The 15,379-nt window shown below is 36.4% G+C and overlaps 1 protein-coding gene across 1 annotated transcript in view; it reads right to left on the bottom strand.

Moving 5' to 3' along the window:
* LOC121859895 (C-Jun-amino-terminal kinase-interacting protein 4-like) overlaps positions 1 to 15,379 on the bottom strand; it is a 110,230-nt gene that overhangs the window by 43,766 nt on the left and 51,085 nt on the right. The window contains 6 exon segments of the mRNA XM_042356852.1: positions 627 to 683; positions 768 to 915; positions 3,614 to 3,707; positions 4,149 to 4,287; positions 11,602 to 11,794; positions 12,156 to 12,276. Of these exon segments, the coding sequence (XP_042212786.1) occupies positions 627 to 683; positions 768 to 915; positions 3,614 to 3,707; positions 4,149 to 4,287; positions 11,602 to 11,794; positions 12,156 to 12,276 (752 nt within the window).

Raw genomic sequence — 15,379 nt, 5'->3', positions numbered from 1 at the left:
ATAACCATATTTATAAATATATGAGACTAAAGTACTGAGAAGATAACATGAAAGCACTCAAACACCTTCTGTTTGGATAATCAACTGATGGGTATGGAATATCCATATAAAGATGTTGTATTCTGTACATTAAACCAATGCCACATACACACCAAGGAAGTTCATGTAGAATACTCTCTAAAATTTAAATATCTCCATTTCCATTTCTCCTGGTTTATTTACTCTCCTACTTCTGTTAGTCTGATAATAACAAGTCCAATTCATTATTCCTAGGAACTCAATTCTTTTACAGATATCTATTAATTACCTTAATTACTCTCCCACTCTTGTATGGGGTTGAAGGGTTACAGAAACATCAATAAAGGAGGGAAATAGTACAGGAGAGGAAACCATACATAGAAGTGGCAAGGAAAGACTTAAACACATAGACTACTTCACGCACATCTGCTCATACCTTCAATTGATATAGAACCAACAAAGTGAATTTTTTTGGCAGCTACACCACCTAAACATTTACTCATTTATGACACACATTCTTGTGTTCAAATTCTATCTCCTTCACATAATCCTGTCAGTCTCTCAATGATTTTTCACTTTACTATATTTTCAAACACTTACACTCTTACCAAGACTCTAAGAATTCTTTAAACACCAAATCCAAAGTCTCATAGGTCATCTCCCACCTACACAGAAAGCTGATAAAAGTACAATCTTTTCTTATAACCACAGTAAGATATAAGAAAAGACTAGAAGTATGAAGAACTCACTTATGCTTTGTAGTAGTTGGTTTAATTTTGCCTGGTGGTTTACCCTCTGGACCAATGCTGGTGTCCATAGATATATCTTCTAGGTCTTCTATCTCGGGAGATCACATCATTTCTGACTCTGGGGTAAAGCCGTCCACCCATCCCCCTTCTGAAATTTGGCAAATAAATCAGTATAAATTTTGTATTTACTGTAAGTTATGGCATGAGATTAAAATTTAAGGTAATTTTTTATTTATTCATTTAAACTAACAGATAATTCAAGTAACAGTTTTCATGCTACCACTAACATTCCTAGAACAGCTGGACTAATCAATAATGCATATCAAATTATGAATCTCACATTTACTGTCAAAACACATTATGAAGCCTTTCCACACTATGCTCCTAACCTACACTAGTATTACTCTTCATTCCTAAGATTTACAGCACAAAATATTTCACCTCACCTTCATCAGTTTAACAGAAAGTCTCATTTCCATTAAAATTAAAGAAATTAACAAAAATATATGTAAGGACTTAAAAATATTCTCCCTCACTTTCCTGATACTTTCATACATCTTCCGGTTTGTCTCTCAACTGTTTCTTCTGTTGGTTCTGTACTATGAATTTCCCAAAGCACTATAGTCTTCCTTATGAAATGTACTTCACAAGCATGCAGTAAATATCACATGCACCACAAGTCAATTCTCCTGCCTTGCTCAAATACTAAATCTATGCTGAGAATAATTTTACCCTGTCAGGCAGCTGCTGACAGGGTTCAATGGTACAAAAATAAAATAACAACATGCCAAGTAAAATTCAACTATAAAAAATACATTAGAGGATATTAATTTACAAAACCTGTTCACTTTTGATAGCTGGCAAAGCTCATCTGAGGCAAAAATATAAGGTCTGTATATTTTGTCGGTGTACTGTACTATACAATGTGGTACACAACAGGGGATATCTACACATGGGATCTCTATTGCTGATGCCTTTCTTTGTAAAAAAATAAATATTCGATAAATCTGGAACAATAATTACAAAGATAGATGAAAAGAATCTACACACATTAGAGAGAAGAGGAGAACAAGGAGAGGGGGAGAAAAAGAGGTACTGGATGCAACATGGCAAAGGACACGATAAATGAAATATGATGGGAGACAGTCAAAGAAAGGAGATAAAAATATAATTTTGTAAGTTGGAAGATAAACATTAAAAGATAAAAAAATATATATCAGAGGAAACTGCAACAGTGTGTGCTGAGTAAGTCTCTAGCATGTTTCAATAAAGGCATCCCACACTTACTAACTGTCCAGCTACTTAATTCACTAAGAATTCCCTAATGCCCCAGGCGATGTAAGAGGTAGAATCTACAATAAAGAATATTTTGGAATCAATGTAAACATCCTTCAGTATGGATCCATTATAATAAACAATCCTAAGAAACCTAATATATAACCTGTTTTTTCTCTTAAGTCAGGAGAGAAAAGTCCAATGAAGACCTTTTAAAAACATGAAAAAAATGTTATCTTTCCTAGACAACTAACCTTAACACTCAGAAGTAGAACAATTAACCCCAGAAATTCATCTTACTCCATTGAGATGGTGCTTGTCCAGAGACATTATTGAGACATTATTGTTCAGGGAATGCAAAAGATGCTGAACTAATGGATTTTGAAAACCTTAAACTTGTAAATAAGATTCAGTTTAAAAATATCACAGTCGTAGGTTTGAGAGAAGACCTCTCAGTCATAACCACGTATATGTTTGTGGATACTGTACAAACTAAATTTAAAATATGAGTTAATTTATCAATTGGTTTTGTGGTATAACACAGATGAACCAGAACACATGAAGTTCAGAGTTTACTCACTCCAAATGTGTCAACTACCTTTAATTCTCACTCAAAACCTGTGCTCCACAAGAACCTTAAAAGAGAGGTAACAATCCTCTCAGCACCAGGCTGGCCAGGGCGAAGAAAATGAGGGGTGAGAACTTTAAGGCAAAGATGGGACAGACTGAATCAACCACAAGCAGGAGAAATTCTTAGGAAGGAGAAAAAAATATGTATAATGAAGAGCAGGAAATTGAAACAGTACAGAAGAGGAGTACAGTATGAGTACAGCAAGGGATGGAAAACATACAGTTTTGCCATTCTAATAATAAATAAAACATCACCAATGCAGATTTCCCTCTCTTAGTTATCCAAAGTACTGTACTCCACAATCTTGAGTATTAATTATAAGAACCTGTAAAAAAATATATAATGCTGAACCAGATGCTAATTTTTTCACTACATAAAATATATATATATGTTTCATAACAAGGAGCACAACTTAAGAAAGCAACCATGAAAAATGCAGGCACGAGAATCATTGGGTAATTACTGGAAGGTATGGGTATTACACTCAACCATTAAAATTTAGTAGTATGTATTAAACAAAATCATAATACAAGCAAAATAAATAAACTGAAAAGGCAAACTCTTGTGCAGTTAAACTTTTAGTTTCAGGAAGTAAGATAAGAGGTGCATTAAAACAGATAACATTTGGCTTTGAATTGTATGAAAGGTATTGCTCAAAAATGCAAGGATACATCCAGTAAATACTTCACCCCTAATACTTGCATCTGCAAACACCCACAAGATTTTACTATGAGGTTTTAATGAATTCTCTTCATAAAATATTACAAAATGTACAACACTGTACCTACCAAAATTATATTTATTACTTGGCAAACTTTTCAACTAATAAAGCAAATATGGCAATAAAACAATACATATTTTTTTTTTAAGCAAGGCTGGGAACAAGCTAACGTAGGTGTAAGCTGGGCAAGATCACAAGGGGTGCCTGCATTGGTCATACTTGTGGCCGTTTCCCGGTCAGCCTGTTCAATTGTGTCCGTCAGCTGACCTTTGTCTGTGTGTACAACTGGTGTGTCCGGACCCACTTGTGCTTCCTGAAAATTTAATAAAGATTTGTTAGTTTATCTATTGAAATTAATATTTGGATTTCCACTGCTTTATGAATACTGCATGTCTATGCCATGAAATTAAAGTTATTTACTTTACATTTATTTTCAACCTCTGGATAATACACATATATTCATATAAAGAAAGATTACCAGTCATGTAGACTGGACCTTCAATACAAAAACACATACTGTAACTGTATACTGTACTGTACTATCATGAGTGATATACAAAGTGGAATTGATAACTTTATGCCAATTCTTGGGCAATGGTAACTCCATAAAACAAACAGTCAGTTTAGTCTAGTGCCCCTGCATCAATTTAACAGTGACAAGTTCTGTGCACACCAGAGAGAACTATGGCTAAACATTTGAACTTCACATCTCATGGGTTCCAACTCAGCGATGAGTGAAAATTAGTGTCCTTACCTGCAATTCATTCCTAAGGGATGTGACTTGTACTGTGCCATTTGCTGACCCACTCATGTCCACTGGAGACGATATAGATTTGTTTGGATCCAGCGAGCTGAAGCCAAAGGAAAGCGGCCCCGTTGACCTGAAAGGTATACTGCCGGTCACGGACAAGAGGGTGTCATTAAAAGTGTTGCTACAGCATGCCACAGTGATACCCCCAGGTGCATGCACCAAAAATAAATACATAACCCATCCACTTGCAAGTCCACAACACCCATGCACTCTCTTACATCTACATAACCACTGTGCAATAAAATATATCATAGTGCAGTCACACCTGAGTAAAGCCTACAAAAAGTAAACCCCATCAGGTAGGTATACAGAGCTGCTACTCTAATGACGGGAGGAGGATACATCTACACAAAGTATTTACATTCACCCTTTATACAGAATATCTAGACATTTGAAGGCTTGCTCAGTACAATAATCATAATCAATAAGCTTTAAGTACTGTACTGGCCTCTTCCTTTTACATCAATACAGACAAAACTAAAAAATAGTGAATGTGTTCAAAAAATTTCTGTATCTCCGGTGATAAATTAGTAACTACGTAGTTGCCTAAATCGTAAAAATACCAAAAGTATCTAATTTCTTCCATAAGATATTACATATATAAACAATATAAAAGAAATATGTTTAAGTACGTAAAAGATGTTCCATTAAGTATTAAGAACCAAAGCTACAGGAAGATGATTTGAATGAAAAAATAAATACAAAGATGTGGAGAAAATATTCTGAAGAAAGGGGAGTAAAATTGCACAAGAGAAGATATGAAGAATGGAAACAATGATGTAGCTACAGAAATCAGGAGAGAATAAATGAGAACAAGACAGAAGGAGAGTCAATGAGTAAACCTTGTCGGAGAGAAAGGAAGAAATTGGAAAAAAAAGAAACATGATAAATTCCCACCTAGTAATATTTTGGACACTTCAGAATACAGTACAGTATTTCAAAAACAATGTAAACAGTTTTGTGGGGACATTACCATTCCTAGAGAAATCACTTTTGCATCACATCCCCCCCCCAAAAAAAAAGTCACCTAACAACATGCTATAAACACATTAGACAATTATAATTTAGTGTGTTTAATGTTGGGCAGCTTCCAGTTTTCATCATGATACAAACACCTTGCTGACTATGGTAATACTGAGCTAATGGGGAAGGATGATTTCTTAGGTGACAATAAGCACAAGCTAATTATGTACAAGTACAATCCTTATGTACAACTGATAAAGATACTGTAGCTACAATAAAAACTAAAAATAGTAAATCTTCCTTTTAAAACTTTTTCTGCATAAACCAGAAAACTACAAAACACAATAAACAGACTGATATATGAACATATTCTTTTTCAGGCACTATTAATGATATAAAAGTTAAGTTCATATTGGTGATAATATAACTATGTATAGCCTATCTTGTTAATATAAAAAAAAGGATTACAGCACCCTCTGAAGATCTAAACTCAGAGGTAAAGGTCTGAGCCTTCCTGATGTATAATGGGCTTCATATCTTCCTTCCTGTGACACCAAATATTATAATTCTGAATGCTCATTAAGCACATGCAATTTGATTTAACCTAAAATTCTGATGGTGAAAGCTTTTTCTCCAGCAGTGTTCATTCAGGAAATAAAAGTGCAAGCAGAAAGCATTCTATACACGAAGTCATTTGTTTCATGAAACACCAAGTTTACAATACAAATTATGTCAAGTTTGTCATCATACAAAACAGACTGCCCATCAACAGTTACTGTATCCAATATAAACAAAAGAGCTTTTATGAAAAGCCTGAAGACAATTAAATATACATCAAAAAAAAATAACAAACACTACATACACGGCACAATGAAATAAATCGTATAGCAATGCAGTAATGAGAGAAAATATATAAAATCTATATTACTGTACTGTACTTAGTATTAAAACAAAACTACAAACACCAAATGCTAAATATATAAAAGGGAAGGAGTGGAGTAGTCTGTGCGTAAACAAAACTGACAAGAGTTTTAGTTAAATACGTATAATAAAATATTGTGATCAAAATAAGTCTTCAGATCAGTGAACCTTCCCAGAACTAGTGTGAAAAGGGTGTCTCTTCCCCACTGATGGCACCTTCTCTTCTTGCAACTATATTAAGCACATCCTCATTTTTTTCTTACTCTTGCAAGCTCTTTCCCACTATGCTGCAGGGTGACAAACTATAACTCACACAGAATCCTCCTCATTCACAGCTAATTGGTCTTTCTAGCTGCCTTATTTATTACTACTTAACCCTCTCGCACATGATGATGCAATTCGTGTCATATTCATGATAAGACCAACTTCACGGTGATGCAAATTGAGTCACCAAACTTTAAAAAAACTCACCAAAAATTAAATTTCTAACAGAATTGCATCAAATTTTGAGGCGTCATAGTAGCAAGTAAGTTCTATTAAATAAATAATTGGCAACTCTAGAGGCCCATAAGAAGGGAAGAACAGAACGATAAATGCGCAGAATTATCTCAGCAGTCAGACAGTGAAAGTGAGCCGTGTCTACTTAAATTTCCATAACTCCGTGCGGGTTGCCTCAACTCCTGGATTACAATGCTTACCCTACTCCCTGAAATAACTTCTTTTTAGAGTTAGAGAAGTGAAGTGATGGTTGTGTAATGTAATTTTTTTTCATATTTACCGGGAAAGTGTTTAGCTTTCAAAAGCCGTTACTGTATCAGGCTATACAACCTCGTTATAGTGACAATGTCTTGAAAAAAGTCTCTGAAGGAAGATGATTTTCTAGACTTAAATGTATTTAATCAGTACCATTCTCTTTGTTATAGTGTTGGCTACAAGATGCAATATAATTTATATCGATATAAAACATAGGCACAAAAATAATCGAACCAAAAAATTACCATTTGAGAAATGGTATTTTTCTATTTCCTCAAAATCTTTAAGTCATATCAGAAATCTGATTACTGTGTTGGTAAGCTCATAAAATTCTGCTTCTAATAGTGTATAGCACTTAAAAATGGCTTAAGCAATTTTGAGCTAGGAGGTTGTGAACAGATTGGTGTGTATTTTTTTTTTCTCTCGTGTTTATTAGAAGTGACTAAAATAGCTATATACTTGTACCTATATTACTCTCTTTTTTTTTGGGGAGGGTTTATGTTGCAAAGCAATCAGTTACAAAGCCAAAGATATATGATTTATACCATTAAAAACAAGTTTTGGGGGAAATTAATAAAGCAAAAAAATTTTTTCACTGTCTTGCCTACCCTGGGGGCCTCAGAGATGTGATCTTGGAACTGGAAAACTTAAAACTTATCTCATGCGTGAGAGGGTTAAACACATCACCAATAAAAGTTATTTTTCAAAAATCAACAAAATGAATGGCAAACTGTATTTATTTTATTTCTGGACTAAGTGCACGTCTTCCACAATAAAGTAACTTGAGGTTATAAGCAAATAAAAATACTAACCCCTTCACTATGAGGATGCCACTTTTAATATTTTTATTTTGGTAACACAACAAGATTTTATTAAGTACCGTAACAGGAAAGGAATTTCCATAAACATTGGTTAGTGCGATCCAGCCCCAAATTGCACCCTTAAAGATGCATCTGCCAGCCCAAAAGGCTAGTGGGAGGAACTTAGGTGGTTGATAGGGCCGGTCCACTGCTCCCGTGTTTCTGCTTACGGGAGGAATGCTCTCAGTGTGAGATATGGCCGAGCGGAAGGGATTGCACCAGCATAGGAGTGCTTAGCGATGCAATTTGCATTGAAAGACTATGAGAGGGTTAATATTTCTATTGGATAACGTCAAGTGATTTTATTCAGTTTCAGAGGTGGCCTTGTACACAAGGCCGCATAACATCTAGTGTGTGTTAGTTTGGTTCATGTTTAAAGTTGTTTAACTGCATGAGAATGTTGTCAGTTGTAAAAAGAGAAAATAACATGACAATTTTTTTTAAATATGTACAAGATTCCCATAAATAAACATAAACAAGACAAAACAGACAAAAGTTTTCTATTTTAGTTGTGCCTAATGTAAATTGTTTGAAATTTTGTGACAAAACCAATCAATGACCAGGCTCTTTTGTTCATCCAATCAATTGATGAAAAATTTTCTTACCTCAAATCAATCCAATGTTTTCAGCAAAGGAATAATTGCAATAGTGCTAGTAAAAATAGTAGCAGTCAAACAAGTTTTTGGTTGTCAGAAAGAGGATAATTCTGACATTTGTACATAAATCAAAGGTTTTATATAAAATTACTGCACCAAATTCTTCAACTAACATCAACAACAAGCAAAGTTTCTTGTTAAAGAGACTGATTAACATGATGTAAACTACTAACTTAAAATAAATTAAAAGACAACAACAACAACAACATAGTGAGTGTACTGTATATGTTTCACAGTTGCTTACTCTGGTGTCTAAAATGAACGAGCCTATACGAAATGACACACAGATGAACATAGTACTGTACTAATAAATCTGAGAAAGCTTTGCTGATTTTGAAAGTAGAACCTAATAGTGCTTTGCTCTTCACTATCATGCCCACATATGTAAAAGCAAGTAAAATACTTGACTGAAAATAGAACAAATAAAGATTATTATTACAGCAATAATTAATGAGTAACTAGTTTTTTGGTAGCAGCAAAAAGCTTACAACCACATCTGTGACTATTAACCCATAATGGCCCATAAAGATTCTCTAATCCGCCTCACATGTGTAAAAACTGGAACGCAAGGAACATGAAACATCTGTTTATGTTGGATGCTGTTTAAGGATTAAGAACTGGAAGTATAAATATGTGAGGGAAGAAATAGGATATACCTGTACTGTACATTAATAAAACATGTTCTATGTTGAAGACAAGTACTGTATTAGAATGATGGGGGTTAAAGTATACAGTATAAATAACAGTTCAAGACCAAAGATGTTTCCAAGACAGAGAGCAATGATGTAACATGAATTAAACATAAAATTAACATTTCCATAAAATTACATGTTTACTCAATATTCTGTAATAGATCTTTTAAAATCAAAGTTACTTTAAGTAATGCAGTAATCACTGATACTTGCAGAAAAATTAAGTCCATTATAACATAAACACCCCATGATACAGTACTGTACAGTGATCTCTGTAGTGAAAAGGTTTCGAACTGGTGGGATCTCTAGTTAACAGGTCAGACTATCCTATAATATAAAGTGATCTTTAGGCAGTATCCCATTGACAAATAAAATTACTTCCCATATGCTCAAAGTCCCCAACAGCCAAGCGGCCTGTGTGGCCAGCCTTTCCCCGAGCCACTCAAGCCCAAGATGGTATTAAAAAATGTTCGTGTATCTTTATATTTTCAAACTGAATAGGCTCTGCGTGGTTATTGTTACTTGGCTCAATATGTAATGACATCACTGACAACTCAAGATCTTGATAAAGGCAATGTTACATCAATACGAACATGTTTAACTACTAAAGGCAAAAACAAAGTTACAGTGGAAAGTCTGCAACAGCAAAGAGGCTTTTCTTCTTTTGTTAATTATACTGTATAAGAAAATTTATATAAGAATATTAAGTCAAATTATCTTGGAAAGTAGCAAGAGCCTGGATACAGAGGAATCAATTATCAAAACATTTGAGGACAATATAAGGAGACTTGGAATCTGTTTAGTCAAGAGAGTACAGGTATCATCAAGAAGTTACATGCAGTAAAAATGGAGTGGAAAATATAGACATGTGAAAGATGAAAGTGCAGAAAAGGTGAGAAACATTTTAAAATTATAATCGAAAAGGCACTGGTAGCTTGCTGTGGTGACGACTTATTGCCAAAATAATAGACCTTCGTACACAGTGGAAAGCAGTACAACTCAAAGCCAAAGTAAGTGAAGCAAATTTCAGAAAGAGGTAGACCCTTGTGTTCCAATCAATACAGTAAACACAAGCACAACCGCCACCGAGTGAAGCTCACGTACAGTATCCCTCTCCATAACTTGAAGTGAACCATGCACAGCTCTTACCAGCAACAGATCGTTTTTATTTTCTCAATCATGGCCTCTGCTGCAAATAGTCATCTTGAGAGTGGATAACTTTGCCATTTAAGGCATACATAACAAAATTAACAAATAAAGTTACATAACAAAAATTATACTTCCCTTCACAACTAATAGCTATGAAAACAAGTGACAGCATGGTACAGTAAAACCAAGAAAATAATCATACAGTATAATGTAGTGTAAAAAGAATTCATAAGAATATTTTAATGATTAATTTTGTAAAACACAATACAATTCAGTTACTAACTGTTTAAAGCTTTGTGGCGTAAAAACAAAAACTTATCAATCTTGAGCTAACTCCACAGTTTGGGGTGAGGCATAAAATAAAATAACATCCAAATCAGGGGGTCAGTTAATTACAAATATAATTTTACTAAATTCGTCAGTAAATGATAAGAAAATTCAAAATCTTTCTGAGTACAGTACCATGTATTATGCATTTAGCTATACAATACTGTACAGTACGTACAGTATTGTGTTTGCTTTAGGGATGGAAAAAGGGGAGATCAATTTGGATAATCACAAAATTTTTCACTCGGCTTAATTTCTATACTGTACATACCTGTACAGTACTTGTGGATACTTTCACATCTGTTTCTGATATGAGAAGTTATTAAAAATAACTAAGTCCTGATCCATACACTGCATTTAAATACACTGGTAGATCCAGGACTCTTTAACAGAGGGTACTAGTTGCACTGATATATGGACAATGTATATTATTGTGTATACCGTAATAGCTTGAATTCTGTCTATATAATTGTAAATGATGCATCATGGAGAAAACTTTAACCAAATTTGTTCCATGACACACACATATGCACGAACTCACTGACACATGAAAGCTACAAACATTAAATACCCACTGGTTATAATGGGGTACAAAATTGCCCTGTATACTGTAACTGTCTAACAGCAAAATGATAAAACTGCCAGAGGTGATGAACCAAAGATAATGTAAACGCATTTTGAAATAAACTATAAAAGATATTGTCATAGCTCATGCACATAAAAGTTAACATAATGAGTCCAGTCTTCATAGAACCTTATTAAGACAAAGCAATGCAGAAAGCTGGTAAAAAGATTCAGTAAAAATTCCTTCTCCTTTTTTTCTAGTGAAGCTTACTGCTAATGACAATGATCAACTGCTTATATTCTTCAGCATATGTTTTGATAATTTTTATAGTCCGATCAGCCATAATTTAAAGATTTTATTATTTGTCCCTGTTATATTAAATTTTAGTTACAGGGATAACTGCACCATACATACTTCTCAGCATTGTTCTGAAGACCAAGAAACTTATACTGTATGCACAGAACAGTATTATGTTTTACACTCGTTTTATTATAACACCCATCTACTAACCTGTTAAGATTGCCTAACGTAAAGCCAGGGATTCTGCCTCTTGAGCCTCCCAGCTGGTCGAGGCGGTCGGTGCCCATGAGTATTTTGGTGCGCTCCATGTAGTCCATGTGAGTCTTGAATAGTTCTGTGTATCGGTCGTGAAGTTTTGTATATTCCTTCTTCATTTCTTCTGACTTGTCTTCCATTCGATTTGCTAGAAAAGATTTAAAGTGAGTACAGTAATATAAACAGGCATAATAAATAGCATTAACATTCTTTTGCAGCAATAAAATTACTGTACTTCTTGTTACAAATATTGATCTCATTAAAAGTTTAAAAAATTGAGTCACTGACTAACACTATACCAGGGGTATGGTACTGGGGGTACACCACAGGAGAAACAAGAGTAACCAGCCACAGGGAGGAAGGCAGGGAGAATACTAGCCAAAGGGAGAGAGACAGGAAGAATATCAGTCTCAGGGAAGGAGAGAGGGAGTATACCAACCACAGAGGGACATAGGTTAAAACCCCTCACAGGAGAAAGTATTATAATACAGAGGGACTTAAGGAGTTACCATGGTCAGTAGCGTTCCTGTTCTTGAGCTCAAACATTCGTACTATGGACTCGAGGGTCTCCACGCGGGACTGGCACTGCTTCTTCTCCTCTTCCATGCCATCTTCCAGCTCCAGCAGTTTCTGAAACAAACACAGCAGGTTAACATACACATACTGTGCTGTGGTGAGAAGAAGCTAACACTGTTTCTTAATACTGTACATTCTTAACCAAACACAATTAAATATCTCAACTCGGCTTTCAATGTTACTGTACTTTGTTACTCTACAGTCTAGAATCTCCAGATGATGATGATAATAATGGGAAAGGAAGGGAAGGAAAGAGTCACCTACAGTCACTTTATCCAAGGCACTGTTATTCAATTCAAACAATGATGAATCACACAATCCAACTCTGTCATCAATTACACAGTTTAAAGGAAATATTTTCTCAACATTTCCCAATACGATGACAAAACTTAAAACTGACAAAAATATATATATATTCCTTCAACACAAACAAAAGATAGTGAAAACAAAATACTAACTGTTATTATCCTATGATATTAACAGAAGATACTATGTCTGTATTGTAGTATATGTTGGGTCAATAAGCTGACATTGCCAATTTGGTTTAGGACAACTTATGGTGACTGAGGAATAAACTGTCATCATCCTTCACTATACTCCCTGTAAATCTATTTTTAGAAGTAATTTAAGATCAATGGTAACAAGAGCTGTGGGTGGGGTGGGGATGGGTGGGGATGGGGTGGGGAGGGGTGGGATGGGGGTGGGGGAGGGGTGTGGTGGGGATGGGGTGGGTGGGGGAGGTGGTGGGGATGGGGTGGGGAGGGGTGTGGTGGGGATGGGGTGGGGGAGGGGTGTGGTGGGGATGGGGTGGGGTGGGGAGGGGGTGGGGATGGAGGAGGGAAGACCTACTCGTGGAAGAGCAGTGATTTACGTACATATTGTCTACTGTACATTCTGTAACCCAACAGCTAGCAAGAGACATATCAGGTCTCGTAGTATCAGTGCAATTTTTAATGCCATTTTGGACAAAGATTTGTTATTATTCTTAATTAAGTCAGTCAGATGAGGCAAATTTAACATGTGAATCTCTTTGACTTTGAGCTGTGACTGATGCTCTTCCCTGAGATAGACATCCAAAAAGCACAGTTCAGTCACTGCTACTACAGACAGTACTGTATGGGGTATCCGGCAACTTCACTATATAACTAAATACCCACATAACATCAATGTAGTGTACATTGTCATCACAATTACCACTAAGTGCATATTTTTTCAAATCTTTATGACAGCTATGAATCAAAGAGTAGCCTTGATGGTGACACGGTAAACCTCCCGGAGGACTCTCATCTTACACTCGTACCCTAGCAGTGGTGTGACCAGACCACACATTATACTGTGCACGTGTGTCTTGTCAGTAACACACCTACAGCAGCTCTTCAGTATCAAGTGTGTTGGAGCACATGGTTTACGAGAAATAAAGTACCGCACTTCAACCTTAATATGTACCGTACAATGACTATCAATAAATGAAGAAAACATATCATTGAGAAGAATACGATATGAAAGATTAAAGATGCTAACACTATAATTGACCACAATAAACTGGGCGTCATTCAAAACACGCTCAACCGATGGTGACCAAAAGTGAACGACAGAACATAAAACACAAAAATAAAGTCTATGATCATCAAGAGAGGTAAAAAAATTCAGTGATAGAACTACAGTTGTTGAAAGTAAAAAAAAATAGAAAGAAAAAGCTAGTGGGGTATGCTATAACGAACGGATCCTACTACGAATATTCCTATAACGAACGGTTTTACCTATAAAATTGCTATAACTAACGAAACTCCTACAACGAACATTACTGTATTTAATTTTTTTCTTACTAATTTAATGTTTTTTTATTACAAGTATTAATGATATTCTTTATTTCAGGGGTTTAGATGCATATTTATGCACTTTTTTACAATTTTTACAATTTTATATTATATTTTTCAGTGTTAAGTGGTTGTATTTGGGGGCCTGGAACGGATTAATCCTATAACGAACGAATGCTATAATGAACAAGGTTCTAGAACCAATTAGATTCGTTATAGTATACCCCACTGTATTTGGTTGTTATTACAAGGAAGCGTAACCTATTGTTGGTAGCGTAGGCAGCACCGGCCAGGCAGACCCCAGTAATACCCTGGTAATAACTGATACCTGTACCTGCCACTGACTGAGGTTACTGCTGCTGTCACACACTTACAATGACATTTTCTCTCTCTTACTGCCCTCTGTTACCCCCCCCCACACACCCTGCACCTATAGCTACTGTACCTGTAATTATATTTTGTACCTGTATTTGTATGTACATTAAAATCTGGCTGTAAAATACTTATATCTTACAGTTATTTAGAATTAATAAAAGGAAAATAAATTCAATTACACCTCATCACTACTGTTCATTCCTGTGCTGGGGAGCTAACCCCCATGCTGGCCTGCCTGCCTGCCTCCTCTACCCGCCTAGGCTACACCCCCTCTCCATCCCCAACACTCCTCCTCCAACATTTCTCCCATTATCCAACCCACTTCTCCATCCCCAACAGTCCTTCTGACCCCGTCAATCACCAATCTCCTCCCCCAAAACACTCCCATCCACCCGAGGTTGCAGACTATAAAAGCGATGCTGCGGAAGCTATGAGGGGCAGACCATGAAGCAACAACCCCTCACGCTGCTCTTGTTCCCCCGTTGCTTCCACTCTTGCTGGGTCCCTCTCCATCCCCTCCTGGCTGTGGTGGTGGTGAGGGTAGGGAAAGGAGGAAGGAGGCTGGAGGAGTGGGTGGAGGAGGGGGCTGGGGGCATGGTGGAGGAGGGCTGAGGGTGGTGGGAGGGCTGGAGGGGTGTGGTGGTTGTGTCAGTGGGAGGGTGTGGCCACAATGAAGTACATGATGGTAATGAAGGGAAACCATGTGAACCTAGAGGGGCGGGATGGACGGGTGCTGGTGGAGGAGGAGATAATGGTGGAGAACTGAGGGCGAGGTGGTGGTGGTGAAGGAAGAGTAAAGACGACCAAGAGTCCACACACTCACACAGGAGCTGCCCTCCCCTGTCAGGTGTCAATACAGTATACCAGTGAGCGAGGGCCAGCCAGCTCCTACCTAGTGCCAACTGAACCTTATCCAATACCTGCCACACCTGTAATAACTCGTACACCTGCCATGCCAACACTCG

This window comes from Homarus americanus, unplaced genomic scaffold (genome assembly GCF_018991925.1).
Source record: "Homarus americanus isolate GMGI-L3 unplaced genomic scaffold, GMGI_Hamer_2.0 scaffold44110, whole genome shotgun sequence".
In the NCBI taxonomy this organism is placed as follows: Eukaryota; Metazoa; Arthropoda; class Malacostraca; order Decapoda; family Nephropidae; genus Homarus; species Homarus americanus.
Note: the sequence above shows the minus strand (reverse complement) of the source record. Positions and strands in the feature narration are given on the sequence as shown.